Source organism: Grus americana, chromosome 13 (genome assembly GCF_028858705.1).
Source record: "Grus americana isolate bGruAme1 chromosome 13, bGruAme1.mat, whole genome shotgun sequence".
NCBI classification, from domain to species: Eukaryota; Metazoa; Chordata; class Aves; order Gruiformes; family Gruidae; genus Grus; species Grus americana.
In genome coordinates this window covers 20,469,053-20,491,160 of record NC_072864.1, presented here as the reverse complement: position 1 = coordinate 20,491,160, position 22,108 = coordinate 20,469,053, and the positions used below count along the sequence as shown (strand labels likewise).

The window sequence follows — 22,108 nt, the reverse complement described above, 5'->3', positions numbered from 1 at the left end:
GGGAACACCTAAGAGCAGCACTGACGTTCTCGTATTGTTCGGTGTGATGGTGTAAACGTGGTAGTTGCTTAAACTGCGTATTTCGGTGGTACAACTGCCTGCGTTCAGTCTGGTTCTGCCTCTTTCGACAAAATACCAGAAACCTTTCGAAGGAGGGAAGCGGTTGCTTGGTTTGCATTTTTTTTTTTTTTTGGAGGGCGTTTTTTTTGAAGCACTGAGTGTTTCGGGTTATTGCAGCTGGTGAAATTAATGGAGGTACACCGAGTATCGCTTGTGTAGTGATGCCTTCCGCCAGCCAAGAGCGTGGCCCTGATACTGTTTGGGTCGCACGGTGGTTACGGGCCAGGGTGCCAGCTAGTCAGTCTGTAAATATTAAATACAAGCGTCGATACTAAAATGTCTTAAAACCAGCTAGCATATATCAGGTGTTCCTTGAATCAATGTATTGCTTTGAAATTTAAGTCTCTGAATGTTTTGAAGTGTTTACCCCGCAGCTTGCACGTGTACAGGTAGAGAAAGTAGGTAGCGGTGTCTTTTACTGTGACTGATATTACTATGACTGACCATCAGTTAAGAATTGCCTCTTTAAATTGCCATCAACTCAAACTGTTTGACAGAATCATTTATTTAAAGAACATAAGTTACTTTTTTTTTAATACGGGGACACAATCCAAAGTACCAGAGTTTCCTCAGCTTTATGTTATTGCTAACTTTACAGGTGCACCAAAGAAGAAAACGTATGCTGCAGTAAAACCCCAACTTTTAAGAAGCGTTAAAATGTGTGTCGATCTATAGATTGTGCTGGTGTGTTACCATGTTACAACTCTCTTTATTCCAGAAAAAGCTAAATTAAATGTTTACCACATAAACGTACCGAGGGGGAATTTATTTGGGAATGATGTAACATAATCTGCCATCTCACATTGCAGCCTTTCTCCCCAAAAATCTTGATCCTGAGTGAATTTACAGAACAGGTTAACGGAAGGGAATTTCACAGGAAAAACAACGTGTTTTGGAAGAAGAGACACCAAATTGTGGCCTAATTATTCTGGAAGTGTCTTGCTGATTGTTAAAGTGCTGTTGAAGTGCCTGAGTGTGCACGTGTGTGCGCGCGCCCTCGCTCCCAAGAGTGCCAACCTTGCCTTGCACCTGGGCCGGATGGAGAGGCAGAGCCAGAGCTCTCTGCCCCTCCAGCGAGAGGATGGTGCCCGGCTGCTGGGTCCACAGCCCTCCTCTGAGATTCCTGTCGCTTCTGGGGGATTTCTGAATTGAGGGAGAAAGAATGGTTTTGATGTTAAAAATGAATGCGTTGGTTACTGCTTGAAATGTAAAGTTTCTGCCTTAAAATTGGTTATGGTTTTAGTCATGTTAATACCCTGAAGAAATAAACTAAATTGATAACTTCTAACTCTTTTTTTTTTTTTTTTTTTTTTTTTTGATCCTAACTCTGTGTTTATTAATGCAGGCAAGAAGACAACAAGACCCTAGTCCTGGATCTAACCTAGGAAGTGGCGACGATCTCAAACTACGTTAATCAACAGCAGCAGGCGTACCACGGGTCTGCACACATGCATTGCTTCTACTTGGCAAAGGATTTAATAAAAGACCAGAAACTGTGATAACTGGGTATACTATGGTCTGTTTCCTGACCTGCGGCAGTCAAAATCACCATGAACTGCCATGGTTTGCACTATGTTTATGTTACAATACCTGCATTTCCCATTTTAAGCATGTAGCCAGTGGCAATTTGAAATTTTGTTTTTCTATGCAAACTTATTTTTGTTGGCACTATTTTAGTGAAATGGAAACTTCTGCAGCTATAAAACCATTTTTCTCAACTGTAATAAAATTTGTCACTTAAAAATAGGTCAAGATATTACAGATTTAAAACTTCTGTTTTTTGTTTTTGGGGTTTTTTTTTTTTTTGTAAACTGCTGGAAGCCAATGCATTCCAAGCTTAATTTTTTTAATATGGGCTTTTGGAATTTTGATTGTCCTTATTGTGCTCCTGCTTTATTTTAGATACGCATTCTTATCTTTCTTTCAGTTTTCTTTTTTTTTCTAAATTTGCAAGACCTTCTTAAAACTGCTGACATTATTTTGCATTATTTCCAAGCTAAACCCAGTGAATCAGAGCTGTTGGAATCGGTTTTCAAACTTTGTGGGTTTGTAAACGTTACAGTTGCAGTATTCTTTTCACTGCTAACAATTCATTGGTTCCACTTTTTAAATGATAAAACCTTAAAATGTATATTTTCACGCATTAATTCTGCCCCAGTATCTGTCCTGGATTTTATTCTGTATCGAGTGAGTTCGGGTGGTTGTTATCCCCCTGTATATATAGTACTTTACTGAAACTCATAGGAAGTCGCAGGCTGGCTTCTGTTTTATTCAGGGATTTTTTTAAATAGTTCTTAAAAGGGGTACTGCAACTCTACAATCAGATTCAACAGCGCATTAAACTGGGAACAAAAGTGATCAGCTGCCAGGGTGATATGTATTAAATCACGTTTAAGATAGCTGCTTTAAGTATATTTTATATCTTAGGCTTTTTGTAAAGTTGTGCTGAAGGGTGAAAAGTCGAGACGAGGTGGTGTGCAGAAAATCTCATGCTGCGCATAGGACGCTTCTGTTAATTCCTATGCAAATTAAGACTACATTGCAGTATATATTGCGTTTTCTAACAGGGTAAGATTTGGGATGAGTTAATTTGTGTGAATTACCTTGTTTTGTTTGGGGGTGGTGGGGAATGGACTTGTTCCAAATTTTTCATTGCATCCAATATTTGAAGAAAACGGATTGGAAATGATGATGTCATTTGGCTTTGTTAAAATGTGGTGCTTCCTGTACAGCCTGATTAATCGAGACGTCACTTAAATGCCTTTTTAAAATAGGCGATCTGATTTCAATTTTTTGACAATGATTTTGAAGGCAGAAATTCCATACGGTTAGAACAGTTGAATCTCTCTTAAATTCTAGAACTGAGATAATTACATTCCTCATTAATGGCAAAACAATCGATGCAAAAGAGGTCTTGCAAAAATGTAAGCAGATGTCAATGTGAAGGAGAATCTTTGTATGTTAATAATATGAATATTTAACATTCACTTAAAATGTCAATAACTGTAAACTGTGAGAATGTCATCAAATAGAAATATTTTGAGACTTCAATTTAAATGTGATTCACCTGAAAGACAATAACCTTTTTCACTCTGTGGCCACGTATTCTTCTCGCTCTTCTTCCCCCAAAGAAATAATTTTTCTAAAGTGTTTCTGCAATGAGTTATTTAAGGGACACACGCATGCATCCGCACGCATCCCTCGCCGTGGATCTTCTCCGCCATCTGTGTATTTTTGATGGAATAGTCTGAAGTTTTATTTTAAAAGGTTTTCCTAACGTTTCAGACAGCGGTTTTAAACCATAAGTACACAGGAAATGATGCTATCAGATATTAAAGTTGCTATCTTTGTGTAAATACTGAACTTTCCCTATCATCATTTAGCATTCTGCTGCTTTCGATATCTTAATGCTGGCATTAAGATCACGAGCCCTTACCCTCTGCTGGTTAGTGCAGACTTTTTAAAGTGCATTTTAAGTTATTGATGCAATTTGATATTTTTCATAATTTCTATTTAAACTGAAGTTGCATCATCTTTCTTGGATTCATCTCCTGTAAGAGTTGCCTTAAGCTACAGGATTGCTTTTGCTACTTTTTGTGTTGTATGTTTAACTTTCATAATAAACTTCTGTGTAGTGAAAACAAGTCGCTGTGAATTGATTTCTGGTGGTCCGCGCTGACGTGTTGTGCGTTCATGGGCTAATTTTGCAACCTGCTGCCACGGTTAAAGCAATAGTGACATCCAGTGGTCACTTAAACTAACCCGGGTTGTGGGACTGTCCTGGGGGGGGGGGGGGAGGATTTGTGCCTCTTTCAAAACCTTTACTATAAGGGCATATGTTGGGGAAAATGGGGATTTTGCTGCCCCAAAACTCTCGTGGTTCTTTATAACCGATGTGCGTTGCTTACTCTGACAGCATCCGTCTGTTCAAGTAACCCTGAGAAATTTTACCCGCTCGGCTTGTAAGCTGCGCGTGCTTGGAGGAGAGCGTTGTTGATGGGCGTGGGGTTACAGAGCCATTAAACCTTGCTAATTGTGCCGCTTTGGACAAGGAGGAGAGCAAGGTAGCGTACGCGTTGAAAATTGAGGAGATGGGGAGATGTGGTGAAGTACTGCGGCGAAAATATGAATGTTACGTGCTACACCCGAAAACCTCTTCTGGAGCTGCTAGAATTTTAGGTGGTATACCTTCGGCTATGTAGTATTGAAGGACAATGCGTGGTGTACCGAAATCGTGTAGACGATTGCTTGCTTAATGACTCGAGAGCCGCTCTCCGCTTTGGCGGCGTTTGCATGCAAAGGGCAGGGTGTAACCTTATTTCGTACTTCTGAAACCTGACTGCAAACGGATCGGAGAGCGCCTAACAGAACCTGTGCTGACTGCGACCCGTGGGTCCTCTGAGGTACCTCCTGGGACGGAGGTAGCTTTAAAAAAAACACAAATGACAACCTCTGTTACTCTGATGGCAGGCGGTATCTTTGGCGGCTGCTGCAGGCTCTGCTGTTAAAGCAGCTTGGTTTTCCCAAAAGTTCACGGAATGATTGGCTTTTTCTGCCCCAGGGGATGAGCACCTTATCCGTAACGCCATGGAGGCATCTCACGGACAGAGATGCTTTGTCCCCTGACTCCTCTTAGACTTTTTGCCTCTCTGGTGCGTGAACGGCAGAGGGAATCTGAAAACCTTCCTGCGCGAGGCACCGATGGCACAAGAGGATTTTAAAAACATCGCAATCCTCTCAGTCGGCGTGGCTTAGGGCTGGCCGTGTTCTGTTTGGGGGTGAAACACCACTGGGAATGCCGGAGCTTGTTGGAACGGAGGATGTCGGTGACCCGGAGCAGGTGAGGTATGGCCACTTCTGGCTTGCTTTTTTAACCTCTTGCACCTACACGGCCTCTTCCTAACTGGAGAGAATCCAGAGTAACGTTTTGTCCGTTTTAATTAAGTTTCCAAAACCTGAATGAACAGGTTTCCTAGTGTGTCCTGAGGGAAACGGCAGCTATCGACCGTCCTGGTCCGGGCTCCTGGTCCCCCTTCTGAAAGTAGAAAAAACTGAAGCGGTGGGTGAAAGCAGGAGCTTTTCTGTTCCTGCAGGTCTGCGGTGCGTTGTCTCATCACGAGCCTTGTTCAGGTAAGGGCTGGGAAGGTAAATGGAGGAAGGAGACGGGGTTTTGGGGAACCCCCAGACTGCATGGCCTGACAGGGGCTTGGCAGGACATCCGTATTTTTATTCTGTCTGCCGCTCGGTCAGGACTCCGCTCTGTTACTGATGTATTTATGAGTCCCTCCTGTCTGCATAGAAACAGCACCAATTTCTGTAAAGTCACATTATTTTCTTACTACATTTCCAATGCAAATAAGAGAACGGCAAAAACGGCTTCAAGGATGAGAATTGCAGCGAGAAGTTGGAGCAGAGCGGACATCTGCATAGGCAACGCTTCTCATAACTCATTTGCCTGACATCCTGTCCTCGCTGCCACGAGATGTAAATCCCAGGACATGCATATTCATCAGCTGCCGCACGGCTCCGAGCCCGCTCAGGGTTTAAGTAACTTTATTAAATAGCTTTCTCAATTACAGGTTGAGATAAGTGAATTTCCAGAACTGCCTCGGGCTCAGTTCTTAAAGCTTGGGGTGGGGGGGAGGAAAAAAACCCCACCGCGGAGGAGCGGAGCGCTGCCTCGGCCGCTGCTGTCACCGCACGGTGGGTGGCTGTGGACCAGCCAGGTACCCGTAGGAGGGGAAGAAGTGGGAAACGGGAATGTTTCTTGCTCGGCCATATGCTTCTTACTCGGCCCGGCCCACAGTTTATCCCAGCTGGTGAGACTTTTGCGAAGTCTTCGCTGCTCCCCGCGACTCCTCTGATGAGGAACTCGGTGTTTCCCAGCCTGTGGGACTTGAGGATGGTGTCTCGGGGGACGCAGGTTTTCCCGGTGCTCTGCTTTCCCTCGTTCCACAGGCTCTAAGTCTGTTTTTCACAGGGAAAACACCTTTCGCCCTTTGCAACCCTCTCTTTTCCCCGTAGCGGGTGATGGCTTAGCCCGAAACCAGCCCAAACCTTCTGGAGCTGGAGCAGAGTTTGCACCTGGAAGCTCCTGCCCGTTCCCAGCTGGTTCCCTGAAGGACACGGTCCCTACAAGCCTTGCCTGCTCGCACCCCCACCCCTTTCCCCTTTTTCCTATCCATACCGTGCAAAAATCCGACAGTGTAGGCGTAGCAGAACGGTCAGTGTAAGAGAACTAAAACTTTTTGGCTGCTGGATGCACTCGGCCTTGCTTGCTGCTTCCTTCCAGGGAAAATGGAGTCTCAAGGAAGCGAGTGGCTGGGGCAACCGCGCTGCTGCTGGGGTGTTTCGGGGGTGTTTCGGGAGCATTTCGGGGCTTTGGCCCTTCGCGGCAGTGCTGCAGGTCACGGCTCTGCAGGCCGTGCTCCTTGGGGGACACATCGGACGTGAAGAGCTGAGGTCTGCACGGGGGAAGGCAGGCAGGCGGGGGAAGAAGCGGCGCGAAGGTGGATTGAACCGGGGAGGGTTCACCGCGGGGAAGTGAGCAGGTACCCGAGCACGTCGGGCTGGATGAGAAAATGGCGGTGGGAGGGAGGGAAGGGGGGGACGCACCGGGGCTGGCGTTACTGACACCGACCTCTGTGGCGTTCGCCAGCGCTTCAAGGTGGTGGTGGCTCTTGGCTCGAGGCATGAGCGGAACAGGGGATGTGCGGTACTGGGGGCTCGTAATTGGCGCAGCGGTTCTGGGTGCCAGTTAGTGGATTTGTTCCAGCGTATGGATTCGGTGAGCAAAGCGGGAGGGATTGTCCCTCTGTACGAGCGCGGATGAACCCCCTGCGTCCCACGGGAGCCCGCTTTCTGGCCCGCCCGCCGCCTCCTCTTCAGCTGCAGACACGATCTCGGGTCCCTGCCTTCCTCTCCCTGCTATGGCGGAGTCGAGCCCTTTGCAGAGCCGTATTTAGGTCTCGTTTGTAACCGTATATCACATCAGAGCGGTGCTCTCCCCGGGAGCTGGATCCCACCAGGCAGCTGAGCTGCTGCTCGGGTGAACGCCACCGGAGAGGTGGGTGGCAGCTCAATGCCCACAGCCGTCCTTTCCCAGGGCAAGCTATTCCTCAGCGACCCCCGTTTCTGGGCACGCAGAGCTGCGCGGGGGGGGGTGTGGGGTGTAGGGTGGGGTGACCTGCTGGTGAAACCCTGGCAGCTCCAGGCTTGGAGGAGAGCAGAGAGGTTGGCGAGGGGAGCGTGTCACCTACCCGGAATGACGTGTCACCTACCCAGAAAGAGCGCCAGGTCCCCTCCCGCCCCACCGAGAGCCGAGCACCCCTGTGCTTCGCAGCACCCCGACCCCTTCTCCCCGGCGACCCCCACTATGGGGCAGAGGTGTGATGCTGCGGTCCCCTTCCCAGCGCCATCCTGCTCCTCCGTGTCCTTCCCTGGTGCCCCAGGGCCGCCTGTGCCTCATCACCGGCCTGCAGCTGCCCCGGTAGCCCGTCCCTGGAGCTGGGAGCCACCTCAGCCCGGAAGGGGAGGACGTTTGGGGATGCCCAGCCCTGCACGCAGGCTCGCCACGCTGCGGATCCAGGTCCTTTGCTCCAGCTGCGTTTGAGGACCGGGGGGCCAGGGTGAGGAGGGAAGCGGGGGGACAGGCAGCGCTGTGTGCGCAGCCCGCTCCTGAGCTGCCCAGCGCTTGCCTCCCGCTGAGAAGCCCCCAGGCCCCTTCCTGGCAGCGACAGCCCCGGCCCGGAGCCGCTCGGCGGATGCTCCCACACAGAGGGGAGGACAGATCCTCTTTTTGGTTCTGCTTTCGGTTCCGCTCTGCAGAGCGCGTCTGGCGTACGACTGCCGGGACCTGGTGTCGGTGGGCTCGTGGGGCGCGTGACTCTCCAAAACCACCAACCCTGCGGAGGTGCCTTAGTCACCGGCTCCTTCGATCCCTCTCGGCATCTTACCCTCTGGTGCCGCATCCAGGGCAGGACGTGCTGGCGGGGCCGTGGCGCACTGCGCTGCACAGCGGGACCGGAGCGAAGGAGGGAATAAACCGGAAAGCGAGACCCTGCAGTGCAGGAGCGTGAGAGATGGCTGCAAAGGGAACAGGAGCGGGGCAGGAAGGCAGCGTCTGTGGGAAAGATGTCGCTCCAGCTGGTCACCTCTGGCCAGGGAGGGATGCCAGCCATCCCTCGCGGCCCTCCGGCACGGCGCGCGGCAGCCAGGAGCCGCTGGCTGTAATACTATGATGAGTGTGTAAGAGACTTTTAATTGTGACAGAGAGCAGGCCCTTTGAAAAGCTGTCCTCGTTACGGCATCGATGACCCGCCACCCTTTTAACGCGCTGCCCTGCGTTTCACTGCTGCAGCCCCCTTGCTCGGGCAGGCCGGGGGCTTTACCGGCGTGGATGTCTGTCTGCTCGGTGTGTGCCATGTTTGCCCCCCAGCACATCCTCCAAACTGCAAATGTCGAGCCCCTGCTCCCAGGCCAAAGCTGCCAGCCCCAAAAGGCCTGCCTGCCCTCAAACCTCCCTCAGCGGCCCTCGCACAGACCCACTCACACTGGGGCTGCAGGCTCACCGAGCCCCCGAAGCAGTCCTAACGGCACCTTGTCATCCCTCTCGCCCTCGACCAGCATCCAGCAGGACCAGGAGCTGGTCGCCTTACCTCTCTGAAACAATTTCTTGCTCCGAAGAAGATATCAGTGAAGGTGACGCCCTGGTCAACAGAGGTGGAGGGTTTGCACAGGAGCCGGCAGCACGGCTCTGTGGTGCTCAGGGGAGAGCTCAGCTCCCTGCAAACTGAATTTCTGGTGGTTTACGGCTTTCTGCTGCGCGGGCCGGGCACCACGAGACAGCAGCAGCAAGCGCGGATGACGGCTTGGGTGCAAACCTGATCTTTTGGGTGCAAGACCCTTTCTTGCTGGGTGCGGGGTCTGCACCACAAAGTCCCCGCTAGCAGCACTGGTGGCAACGTAGGGCGGATGCAGGGGCTCCTCCCGGCTCCCCAAAGAGCTGCGGGGCGGTCGGCCGGCCGGTGTCCCACAGCCACGACAAACCCAAAACGGGACAGCAACGTAGCCGTGCCTACGGGGAACGCAGCCGCCGCCAGCCCGCGCGAGCACCGGGGCAGTTTCACGCATAGCTCCCCAAAATCCAGCGACACCCGGCGCTGCGGGGCCCGGCGTCGCTCTCGAACGTCGTCTGACGAAGCTCAGCAGCAGGGAGGAATTTCCAGCCACGCGTGCATCAGACCAAATCGTTTCCCGCTGCGAAACGGACGGGCTGCAAAGAGGGCGGGGAGCGGGGAGCGAGGCTTCGTGAGCACCCCCGGCGTTTGTTTGCTCCGCCGCAGGCTGTGCGTAAGGCTGGGGTCAGCCCTGCGCTGTGCGTTTGGCAGAAGCCAGCGACAAACTGGGCAGCTGGAGATCTTCAGGGGCTCCGAGAGGGCTCCGTCACCCAAACCCGCTGCTCGGCCTCATCTCCCATTAACGCACGCAACCCCGAGCGGCGGGGCTGGAGCAGGCTGGCGCGGGGGCTGCCCCGCTCCTCGCGTGCTTTGTCCTGTGGCCGTTCCTTGTCATCCGCTCTGACGCCCAAACCGCCCTTCGGGAAGCAGCTCCGGGGGTGACACCCAGCACGGGTGAGAGCCCCGCCACCCACGCAGCGCTCCTGCCTGCCTCCGTGTGCCCTCGGGATAAGGGGTTTGTGGGATTCTATAGAAACCCATCTCTTACCTTTTTTATAAAAATTGTGCTTTAATTTTTTTTATTTTTTAAATTTTTAAAATTTTAGGTTTTTAAATTTTTTATTATTATTTTTTTTGGGGGGGGTTGTTTTGGTTTTTTCCCCCAGAAACCTTGTACTCTGCCCCAGGGTGAATTTTCCCACGAGTTTTAATGCACCGGCCGCACCTCCGGCTCCCTGCCCGGCAGCTCCGGCGAGCCAGACTTCTCACCCTGCCCACGCCTGCCAGCATCTCCTGGGCTAAACCACCCCAAGAAGGGAAGAGAAACCGGCGCACCTGTTTCTAACGAAGCCTAAGCCAGTTTAGATCTAACCCTGTGGGAATCGGAGCTTTTTAAATACATCTGGAAGGGATGGGTTCTGCGAAGCGCACGGAACCGCGCCGGCTGTCGAGCAGGGGATGCTGCCGTCATGCTCGGGCAAAGCCCTTGCCGCTGCTCCCTGCCCTCATCGGAAATACTTCATCCTCGTCCATCCAGCCCCTCCTCCCCGGCCCCTGCCCTCGCCCCAGCCCCACAAAATGCCCTGCAAAGGGGCAGGGGCCGTGCCGGCGGCCGCTCTTCTAGGTCGGCGTTTAACGTAACGCCTTGGCATCTTTGGGCGAGCGCTGGGACCCTCCCGTTTCTGCCCGTCCACCTTTCTGCCACGCCAAGCGCGGTGCAAAAAAACCCCAAAACCGCAGGGGAGGTTTTGTAGCCGCCAGGCGCCCAAATCTGGGGTGCAGGCGGCGATGCCGGTGGCCACCGTGGTCCCGACTGAGCAAAGCACGTGCCAAAGGCTCGCCGCCGTCTCCAGCCGCGATGGGCGCACGTCGCCCTCCCATCCCTGGCCGAGCCCAGAATCACTGTGAAAATCTTTATCCTTGCCAGGCTGCGCGGCCGCGAGCCCAGCGTGCCCTGGGGCTGGCGAGGAGGAGGATGCTCTCCTGGGGCACGCAAGCCCCAGCCCACGGGGGATTTCTGGATGAGGCTCACGATACGCTGGAGGCTTTGTGTGTGCAGGTAACCGGCCCGTTAAAAAAAAAAAAAAAAAAAAAAAAAAGGCACTTTCTGCCCCCACCACCCCTTGGCTGCAGCATCCGCAGGAGCTGCAAACGCTCTTCGGAAACATTTCGAACCGCGAACCCGAAGCTTTCCAGCAGGAAATGCACCTCCAGAAATCCAGAGCAACTTCAGAGCTTCGCAGCAAATACCTTCCCCCGCCCCGAGCAGCGCTGCCCGGCTCGTGCTCCGTTTCCAGCCGCGGGGCAGATGTCTTCGCAGACATCGGTTGCGTCGCAGTTGAACCTCATCGGGAGAGGACAGCTCGCCTTCGCCGGGACCTGCCGGAGCTTTTCCCCACGCCCCGGTGCATTTTTTGGTCCCTCCTTGTAGCTTTTGCTTCCCCCTCCTCCTTTCCTTTGACTTTGGGATTGCAAAGCCCAACTCTTTTCTGCTGACGGCTCCCTGCAGATGTGTGGAATTTAGGAAAGTCAAATAAAAACTCAGTAATTCCCTACAGCTGCCGATCCCACCCCAAAATGTGATGGCATTGCAAGGTTTTGGTAACGGGGAACCCGGGTCGCCTCTGATGGGGGCACCCACTGCCGTTCCTTTGGTCTGAAACATTAATAACGCAAGTGAGTGGGGGAAGAGTTTCTGATTTCTAGCTAGGTATTTCTTCTCTCAAGTACGTTCCTTATGGATGGCACTATATATATATATATTTATCTATTTTTACATATATATCTCTCTCTCTACGGTGAGTCGGAGCGCCGCGGGTGGCTCGTGATGAAGGATCAGCCCCTGATGAAAGATTGGATGAAAGGCTAATTTCTCTTTTTTTTTGAGCGGGTAAAGACTTGTCAGTAGGGAAGGGCAAAAAATTGGCAGCACCTCTGCGCTTTTCAGCATATTAAGATGTCACCAGGCTTAGATTTAAAAAAAAAAAAAAAAAAAAAAAAGGCAAGCGAGGCATGAATAATAAATAGAGCGGCGTGAAGCTGACTTCAAGGGAAAGCTGATTTCCCCGGGGCTCGCTCCACGCCGTATACATTGAAATCTGGCCTGGTTTGACAGCTCTGCGACCCGAAGGCGGATGCTGAGAAACAGGACGTTTAGCGCAGAGCCCGGCCGAGGTCCTGCTCCCAAACGCGCCTGGGATTTCTTTTTTAATGCTCCCATTCCCCCTGCCAGCGACGGCTTTGTCTGCCCGTGGAAAAAAAGGTGTGCCGGCACCCGTTGGTCGTTAAAAGAGTTGTTTGAAGCTGTGATGGACAGCTTTTCTCTGCAGCTGGCTCGGAAGCGGTGCGTGCGCAGCCAGCGCGCGCGGGGTTTTAGGGATGCTTTGGCGTGCAAAGGCCGCGTCGGTGCAGCAGGCAGCTCACCAGCACGAGGGAAAAGCAAATTATTGCCCTTCCGCCCGAGAGCCAGGGCTGCCGCAGCAGATCGTGTGGTTACTGGTGACACAAGGAGCACACGGAGAAGGAGACGCAGTGGAAAACCTAGCAGGAATCTTGGTTTTATCTTCTTTTTTTTTTTTTAATATGAGCAACTCAAACCTCTGTGGTTAGCTGCATGAAGGGTTTCCTGAGATGGTATTTTTTTTCTGCCCTGCTGCAGAATATTCTGTGCGATGGGGCTGGCCTGCTGCAGATGGGACACGGTGGGGTCAAGCCAGGACGGAGCGTCACCACCCCGAGGGATGCAGCAGAGGAGAGGGGACGGGAGATGGGTATCACCCAAGGAGAGGTTTTTCTGCTATCAGCCTCAAAGAAATATGGAAAACTGCATCTCCCCCTGTTCCCTGCCCCTCCTGGAGCCTCAACCCGTCAGCAGAAGGAATTACAGCCGCTTCCAAACCTTCTGGACCCTCTTGACTTTTCCGTCCAGCGGACACGTCGCTTCACGCGTGGCTGGCACGAGTCCGTACCCTTGGGGTTTGTCACGTTTATTTTTTAATCCCCTGCTTACATTGGGCAACGTTTGACCTGGTGCCATTCATCTTGGATCAAATTTCTGCTGTAAAAACGGGTGCTGGTCTGACGCGGGGCGTCCGAGGTGGCGGCAGCATCCCGGGAGAGCTCCGTTATCCTCGGTCGTGGCGCGGGTACCCACTGCGTGCACCGGGGGTCTTGCGGGGCCGAGCGAAGGAGGTTCACCGGTGGCGACCACCACCCCAGGGGAAAGCTTGGAGTTCTTTAGGGAAAAAAGCTCAGGGTTCGGCTACCTCAGCCCCTCGGGTGGCGATCCCTCTGTTTTCCCAAATTACATTGCAAAGCCAATGACCTCATTACGACGGACTTTCTTGCTTACTGAGTCATTCCTGAGCTCGTTCTGGTAACTTCGCTCCTGCCACTGACTAATTTCTCCTTAACTCCTTCCCTCACGCCTATGTCCGTCCCTTCCCCCCCAGCCTTTCAACTGGTAAAACTGGGTGCAACTGGGTCGGTTTGGGTTGGTTGTTGGTTTGGTTTTTTTTTTAAATCCTGAGCTTACCGTGTGGGCTGTGACACGGTGTGACGGGGGCTTGTGTTGGAGGTCCGACCCCCGTCTGGAGACACGGACACGGACACGGACTGTGACCAGTGGGGCCGGACCCACCGCCCCCAGGGCAGCCCTGAGACTCCCGCAGCGGGACTCGAACCCGCGGACTCCCCTTCGCCAGGCCGACGCCTTCCCCTCTTCCCCACGGGCTGGGGGCGGGGCCAGGAGAGATGCGCCCCGCCCCCGGCCTCCGCCCCGCCCCGCGCGCGGGCTCGCCTGACGACAGCTGCAAAGCACTTTTTCAGCAGCCGCAAGTGAGGTGAGTCGCAGCCCCGCAGCGCGGGGGGGAGGGGGGTTATAGCCCCCCCGCTCCCCTCCCCCGGCGGGCCGGGGCCGCTGTCGGTACGGCCGGGCCGGGCGGCGAGGCGGTGGCGGCTCCTCTTCCCCCGGCGGGGCGGCCGCCCGCGTTCGGTGGCCGGCCCGGGCAGGGCGGGGGCGCAGAGAAGCGGGGCCGTGAGGCGGTGAGGGGGAGGGGGGGAGCTGGTTGCTGTGGCGACGGTGCCCGGGCTCCCCCCTCAGCGCGGTTTGGGGGGGCTCCGCTGTGACCCGGCGCTGTCCCCCGGGTCCCCTGAGGGGGTGGCGGTGGCCGGGGGGAGGCGGGGGGGCGGCCGGGTCTCAAGGCTGCGAGTTTCCCTCCCGCTTCCCGCAGAGGTCCGGCGCAGCCACCGGGTGACCTGCCGTGCCAGCCCGCGGCCTCCGCGCTACCTGAGCCAATGCTAGATCTGGAGGTGGTGCCCGAGCGGTCTCTGGGGAACGAGCAATGGGAGTTCACCTTGGGTAAGTGTGCGCCCCCCCCCCCCCCTCCTTGGGGCCCCGTGTGCCTGAGCGGGGCGATTCGGGGCCCCTCGTGGTCCGGTCCGTACGGTTTTTCCTAACGCTTTCAGGGAGTTGGAGTGAAAGGGAGAGAGTCAAAGCTCACCTCTGTCTGTCGCTAAAAATGCTAACGTAGCATACAGGCTTATCTTTAGCTTTTTTGCATGTCGAGTTGTGCTTTGTTTATCAGCTTGCATGCTTGCTTCTACTCGTTTACCTTGTTTTGCCTTGCCATCTTAGACTAATAATTTTTTTAAATAACTCCTAAAAGAGGAGGTGTGGATGTACTGATTGTCACCTGAATATCTGTCAAGCGATATCAGCATCTTCGCGTGCTAATACTTACCATAAACACTGTGCTTTTCTGTACAAACCCTTCATAAGCACGAGTTGAGTTTCACAATTTCTTTGTGTCGTTGCTGCGTTGCAACATTATGGTGGAGAAAGTAAACTTCTGAGAGGTTTTCTCAGGGTTAGATAACAAGTATTTCTCCCCCCCCCCCCCCCCCAACATGATTCTTAGCTTTTCCACTTTCTCAGAGGTCCTTCCTTACCCACCATTGCTCCATTTACTGTGATGAGAAAGAACTTTCCCCCAGCTGATGGAAATCTGGCTGGTGCTCAGCCCAGGGCACTTAAATGTACAGTCAGATGGTATGGATTCTTCAGATGACCTGTGTTCTCAAGCAGATATTGGTAGTCCTTAAAACTCTCAGAAAATACTGTAGCTGTCGCCTTTTCTGAGTAATTGTTGGAGATATCAGCGTTGGACTCTTTCTCTCAGAGTTTCCCATCCTTGCTGTTCTCTAAAGCCCAGCTAATGGTGGTAGTATTTTGGCTAATGTAAACAGGGCTCTGTGTGGCAGGGGTCTGTATCTGCCAGAACTTGAGTTACACTGCTGCCGCTGTTGTCACCTGTGAGGGCAGGAGGACAGACTGTGCCTTAAAAACACTGTTACACAGCTGCCGTGAACTTGGGTTGTGCCAAAGGAGTGGTGCCGTGACGTGGAGTTGTTTATATGAAACCCGTCAGACACAAAGGGCTGTTCATGCTGCTGTGACTTCAGAGTCAAGTGCAACTCGATGGTTACAGGGAGTGTTAGAATGGCTTTTGGAGGCTAATTATAGTACCTCAGGTCCCACCCTTTGAAATCTCAGTGATCTCCTTATACTGCTAACACGTTAACCGTGCTCTCTCAGCTCTGCGTGACCTTCCGCAATCCTTTAGTGCCTGTATTACCTGAAAAGAAATGAAGTCTCGAATTATATACCCTGACAATCTTCATAAATAAGTAGTTCCGGCTTTCCCCCCTGCCCCCGTTCTCCTTATAAAAACAAACAAACAAAAAAAAGAAGATAGAAAAGTATTTTGTTTTCCCAACCCCCAAAGAAGCCCGTTAATGCAATCTCATGGTTAAAATTATATACTGTGCCTCTGTCTGTGTGTACACAGACACACATGCATAGATGTGAGAGGGAGGAAACTCAGCTGTAATTCTTGGAGTAAACATAGCCACCACGTGATGTGTCTAATATATAATTAGCATGACCTGCTGGGATAGAGCAGGAGGCTGACTAGGTATTAAGATACTTAACTTTGACCTACGCTGGCAATATTGTATGAAAATTATCCCCGCTGATAAAGCTGCTTCAGCTTTGTTACCGGTAGCGAGGTTGGAAGCACCAGTGTAAATGGGATTCTCGCTGCCAGTGGTATTCTACTCGTCGTTTGTTTAGCTCTGCTCTTCTCAGAACTAATGGCAGTATTCCTGAACTGCTGCTGACTCTGGCTTCCAGTATTGTGCCCACAATGGAGATGACTGAGGGGAAATGCCAGGAAAATTTTTTACATGAGTTTTTGGGTTCTGTTTCTGGCTCCAGCGTTGACTCACTGTGTGACCAGAACATAAAAAATTTAACCGAGGCTGGGTTTTGTCTTCAATTAGATACCTGTGGCGCTACACCTCTCGGGCTACATTCCTGCCGTTTTAAAGGAGAACAATTAAATGCTTATTCTGTAGTGCCTATAGCTGTATTATTAGTGTTTGAGATACATAATTTCTAAGGCATGCTTGCATTTCTCTTGCTTTTTATACTTTCTTTTCCTACTAAGTTTCACTTCTCTTCATTTAATGTGTTCAGATTCATCTTCTCTTGGATTTTCTTGTATCGTCTCTCAATCTTTATTCTCTCCTCTACCCTCCACTCCAGGACACGTAGTCTCAGCATAGGCTAACGCTTCAAGCCATGTTGTTCGTAACCAGCGTAACGTGAGGGAATCATCTTGTGCTGCTTGTATCACTCCAGCATTTAGAAAAGGGAGAATTCTGTGATAGGAGAGTCCCAGCGCTGATCTTTGTGGACGTTTTTTGCCATGGCTCAGTCTGGTTGACAGCGTGATGTGCTGGGAACCGTGTTTGCTTCCCCGTTCCCCCTGCCTGGTGAGCAGGATGAAAAAAAAATTCTTTGTTTTCCTCTTTGACTGTGAAGGCTGACGAATGTTGATGAAAAGGGGGTGTTGTGTGTGTGTCTGAGAAGGGTGGAGAAAAATAACCAATTTCTTTACTCCTCCTCTGGCTCTCTGCTGTTGGAGGCAAAGGGAGTATACCGGCTCCTCCGCGCATGTGCTATGTTCTGCTAACTGTTGTTGGAGAACTTCAGTTGTTCATTGTAGCTTCGCTAAGCAGCTGCATGGCAAAATGTGCTTGCTTCTCAGTTGCTGAAAACTGAACAAAATCAGTCCATGTCCATTTGCTTGCAGCTTGAGAAAGCTCTGAGTAAGAGAGTCACATGCACCATCTGTTTGCTCGCTTACCAACCCAAGATTGCATCAGTTTACATCGGACTACAAACTGAACTTCATGTTTACATGCACTTTTTTTAACTGCATGCTTTTTTACTGAAACCTTACCTACTCCTGATGCTTGCCATAGGCGTATAGATTCTGTCAGCTTGTTGGCTGGCTTTGCCTGAGCCTTTGCTGCTTGTTTGTTTTTGGTTTGGTTTTTTTTTTTTTTAAGAGCTCGTGGTCTTGCCTCTGCAAGTCTCCCAGAAATATTGACTTTGAAAATGGGTTTTATACTTTTAAATCATCTTTACCTTTTTTTGGAATCGTAGCTTTTACTAGGTTAAGAAATGTGAAACTTTCACAGCAGTATCTTTGATCTCAGCTTCTTGCTGTTATTTATGTTTCTGTTCTATTTTGAAAATATTATCTAATACATAATAACTGTCTTGTTAAAAACTCAGCTGCTTTTAGACTACAAGGCAGCTGCTATTTCCTAGATAATAGGAAACAGTGCTGCTTTATTGTGTGGCTCTGTGCATTTTAATTTTGTTACCATTATAAAAAAAAAAAAGAATAGTTGTTATTATTTTAATATCATCTTCTGGTGTATAATTTCTAGCTGGAAAAAAAATATGTTTCCACGATTATGGGCTAATGTGAAAAACAACTTCACAGAAACTGTTGTGGTATTGGTATTTACAAATTGAATCGCTGTAGTTCTAATCTGTAAGTCTGTTTTGCCAAAACTTGGTTTCATAATTGCAGAAAAAGCTGCAATGTATGGACACGACAGGCGTGTGGTTTGGTGCAACAGTGAAAATGATAATTTTTTTTTTTTCAGTGTTATGTTAGTATTACATTAAAGCAGTACCTATGGTGATCTAGGCGTGTGTGATACGTGTGTGTGTGTAAATATATATATGCTTTGGAACATGATGTGCGGTCTGAGTTTGAGAGGTATAGCTAGTAACTAAAAATTTGAATGCCTGAATGGTTACCTAAATAAAAGTGTAGGTCCCGTGGTAAGTTTTCCCTAATCAAGGCAACTTTATTAATGTTTACAAACTAGAAATAGAGAAGAAGGGGGCAAGGCATGTAAATAAAATGTCAGATAACTAATCTAAATTGACTTGCAGCAATTAGTAGGGAAATAAAACTTCACAATTATGAGCTCATAATCTCTCTGTATAAATGCCTGCTTCGAATCCAGGAACACGATCACATTTCATTTGGAAAGGCAACAAAGGTTTTAAGTGTGATAAAGGGTGAAATGGTGCGGTGCTACTTTTTCTGCAGAATCAGCCGTTTCATTCCACTTCCAAAAATTTGTAGCTGTGAGGATAAGATATACACTGAATAAAAAACCCCCAAAAATCCACAACAAAAAAAGCCCTTGAAGTTGTGTTAGAGGGCGAATGACTATTAAGTGTATTACTTCAGTTGAACCAAATTGTTCAGTACGTTTATCTTGTCTGTAAACTGAGAAGATAAAGTTCCCTCCTTGACACAACCGTACCTGGATCAGTGGCGAATGTGGCCTCTTGGGTCTAAGGAGAATCATTGCTCCGTTTTGGTATTTGTATCTGTCTTGTACAACTAATCGGGACTTTATCAAGCTTGATAAAGGATATGCCATAAAATGCGGTCCGGGAGCCTATTGAATATGTACAGGAGTGCTCTAGTGGAGTTTGATGTGGGCTATTTTATCAGTTATCAGATTGTTGACCCCAAAAAGCAGAAAACTTTGTGCACGGATTGTAGCAAGGTCTGTGGTTTTTGTGCCTAAACTTTGCTGTTTAATTTTGTGGCTAGAGATACTTTTCTTTCTTATATGCCTAACAAACCGGTAGATAAACCGTGACTTTTCCATTTCCAAAAAACAGGTCTGTGCTGATACCGTGAGTCAAGCAGGCTTATTTGTTGACTGCATACCTTTCTGTTGTAATGTACTGTTTGCTGATGACGGGGCTCTGTTACCTCATCTGTAACTTTTCTGTTAAAAAACACTATTGGCTGGTCTGGGAACTGACGAACTGTTTTTATTTACAGGAATGCCATTGGCTCAGGCTGTAGCAATTCTTCAGAAACACTGTCGCATTATCAAAAATGTCCAGGTTCTCTACAGTGAGCAGGTGAGTGGTGCGTGATCTGGCCGGGTCATTCACCTCACGGTGTCCCAGAATTAAGACATTAGCGGGTGTACCGATACTGTGTCTTGCTAACATATGTATTGTATGAATTGTGGAGCTGCTGGAAACTGAATTACACCAAAGTATTGCCACCGCATCAGAGGTGTAGCTGTTACAACAGTTTCACATCAAGTGTAATAATCCTCAGTGCAGTGATTTAACAAGTAGCAGTTTTGTATATGCAATGGTGGGGTAGTATTTTTTTTCCTTTAGGAAGGGAAATGTTCCCTATTTAGCTGGATAATTTAATTCTAGTCTTTTTTACATTATCATTGTCAAGTGTTGCAGTATTTTTGAAGTACTGAATTGCTCATTACTTTCTGCTTTCGTGTTTGGTTCAGTGGTGATGAACCTCCTGAAGAGGCTTCCACACTTTCTCTCTGGAGCTGCAACTTTGTCTGCAGAAAGTGGATGCAATAATTCAAACCAACACATATATGTTTTAATCCTTCTTCATAAAGTTCCTAATACGTTTGGATTCCATCAGAAAGGGGGCTAGAGGTGAAATCTTTCTGCTAGATCAAATAAAATGTGTTATATACCCACCTTTACTTTGAAGGAGTGGAACAGGAGGTGGGACAAAGGAGGATTGTGACTCTCCAGATGTGAAATGCACGTTAGGCAGAAGATGATATTCATATGTTGTAGATTACAGATCTACATCAGGAAAAAGTCTGCTAGAATGTCAGTTTGTATCAAAACACTGATCGAGGCCTTGTGCATTCGCAGTGAATGGCTGAGGAACAAGCTCAACTCTGGCCTTTACTGCTGGATACATATTTCATGTAATTAAATGAATTATCCTTTTTGTTTCACATTACGTAGATTTATGGGTTTTATGATGACTGAATTGCAAATTTAAAATCTAGCTCCTTGTACTTAATGCACGGGAGCATCCATCTGGCGGTGAATGCATTCCTCGGTTTTTGTATGCTTTGGAGGTTTTTTACATTTCAGAATTATTTCTAGGTTTGTTTAGATAAAATGATGAGATTCCCATTCCTCTCAGGTTTGTAGAATCACAGAATGATTAGTGGTCCAGTGTTAGAAAGCAAGGCATACTGCTGCTTGGCTTTTTACGCCTCTTGGAAAGCTACATTGTGCTTGACCGTGTACACTGAATTTTTATTCTACCTGTGAGCATAGTGATCAAATGTTGTTTAAAGTTGTTGTATCTAAAGCGCTGAATTTCTGATCCTGGAACTCCAGCAGTGAGTATTTCCTTTCAAAAATTTATATGACAATTAAATGCAATTAGATCTGCCCACAGCTCTCTCTTTAACTTGATATAAATGGGATGTCCAAACTGTGCCAAAAAAGCTTGATGAACCTTCTTCTGTGACTAGAGAATTTTAACTCCTTGTTCATCAGTTTTGGTGGGGCTGCTGAATTGCCTTTGTATGTTTTCCTACGCCTCTTCCGCTGGATTTGTGTTGCTGGGATTGTTCAGCGATAATCGTTTTTCCTGCAGCTTTCTGTAGATTAGCAGTGTAACTGCACATCTGGGTTCCTTCCTGCAGGAAGGACTCTCCTGTTGCTTCCTGGCATCATCTTTCATACTTGAGGTTCTATTTTGTGTATTAAGTCACATGAACTAAATTTGTGCCCTTGAAACACTTCTCCTGTTAGAAAATATGCCAGTGCAGAACAGAAGCTATTTGCTGTACTAATTACCAAGCTTTTTCTCAGATGTTTGGGTTTTTTTTTTCCCCACCCACTCAAAAGTACTTGTAACGCTCTCATGAATTTTGGAATAGCCTTATGACAATTCTGCTTAGAAACCAGTGAAACGCAGAGCACGTCCCATACCAGAACAACTCTGTTGACGTATTTAAATGCAACGTGACACATGGTTTTTTTGCTCAATCTGTAGCCTTTCTAAATTAGATTTATGAGAGATGTAAGACACGACCATCAGGATCACCATTAGACCTCTTTATCTCAGGCTCGTGGCTATATTGCAGCACTGCTTCAGTTCTACACAGTATCATACAAATTTGCCAGCAGTAGTGAAGTATTGATGCCGTGGTGCAAGGTGCCGTGAAGATTTCATTTAGGAGATAGCTTACATGCCAGGTCTTCAAGAAAGATGAACTGGAACTGAACCTGCTTCAGGAAAAGCTGCTGGAGTGGTCAAGGGGAATGGGAAACAGGGACTGAAAGCCCTGTGGCTTGTTGTAAGGATATGAAGTCGAGGATCTGATTACTTAAATATATGGTTTGGGAAGGAGTGGCAGATGCATGTGAGAGTGCACAAAAAGTATCCAGGCTAGAAGACAGTGCTGACATGAAAATAAAGAGGTGAGAAAATTTAGGATTAAAATTAGACTTCTGACAGTCAAAACACAGGCCTTCTCCCAGTACAGCAAAGAGGAGAGTAATGTTTTTTAAGATAGCTTATGCTTAATTCATAAAAAGGCTGTATGGTGCGGCTGCCTGCATTAGAAGTCTCTATATGCCCCAGATGTCCCATCCCCATTCTGTCTTTTGCTAGATGACTGCCTGGTGCAATCCTAGGACATGAATAATGCTGCCTGCCTGTTGTTCAGCCTTTTTCCTCCTCTGAGGAGACAGTTGTGGAGGGCAGAGCTTTTTGAAGCACGTGTGCTTCAGATGGTACGAGATCAAATAGCTGAATTAGGGCCAACTGACTGTGTATGTGAGGATTGTACCGGTGCGGGAGTGAGCAGCTTCCCCAGCGGCACGGCAGACTGAGATGGCGTAGAGCCTGTACAGACACCGGTGAAGCCAGTGGAATGTCTCCTATTGACTCCAGCAGACTGCAAATTAAGCCTTTAGTTGTTATGATTCACGGTAACTAAGGAAACCTAAATACACAACATAAGAGCCTGAAGCCTTCTTTTTTGAGGCCTGAAAAAGACTGTGACACACTTTGATTTTTGAAGTGGAAGGCCCTCTTGCCATCTTTTTGTCAAGT

At 49.1% G+C, this 22,108-nt stretch overlaps 2 protein-coding genes across 5 annotated transcripts in view; both read left to right on the top strand.

The window, feature by feature from the left end:
• CBFB (core-binding factor subunit beta) overlaps positions 1 to 3,761 on the top strand; it is a 244,321-nt gene extending 240,560 nt beyond the window's left edge. Inside the window, exon 4 of the mRNA XM_054840302.1 lies at positions 1,466 to 3,761. Within this exon, the coding sequence (XP_054696277.1) occupies positions 1,466 to 1,534 (69 nt within the window). The 3' untranslated portion in view covers positions 1,535 to 3,761. The remainder of the gene's footprint in view (positions 1 to 1,465) is intronic.
• Positions 3,762 to 13,582: 9,821 nt separating this feature from the next.
• Positions 13,583 to 22,108, top strand: part of PHAF1 (phagosome assembly factor 1) — a 35,287-nt gene continuing 26,761 nt past the window's right edge. For 2 of the 4 annotated variants that reach the window (XR_008579187.1, XR_008579186.1), the window contains exons 1-3: positions 13,601 to 13,639; positions 14,030 to 14,157; positions 19,031 to 19,113. Coding sequence is in view for 1 of the 4 variants with exons in the window: in XM_054841153.1 (XP_054697128.1) it covers positions 14,094 to 14,157; positions 19,031 to 19,113 (147 nt within the window). In the remaining 3 variants the exon portion in view is untranslated. Of the gene's footprint in view, positions 13,640 to 13,663; positions 13,723 to 14,029; positions 14,158 to 19,030; positions 19,114 to 22,108 lie in introns of those variants that run through there. The other 2 variants (XM_054841153.1, XR_008579188.1) reach the window with 2 other exon arrangements.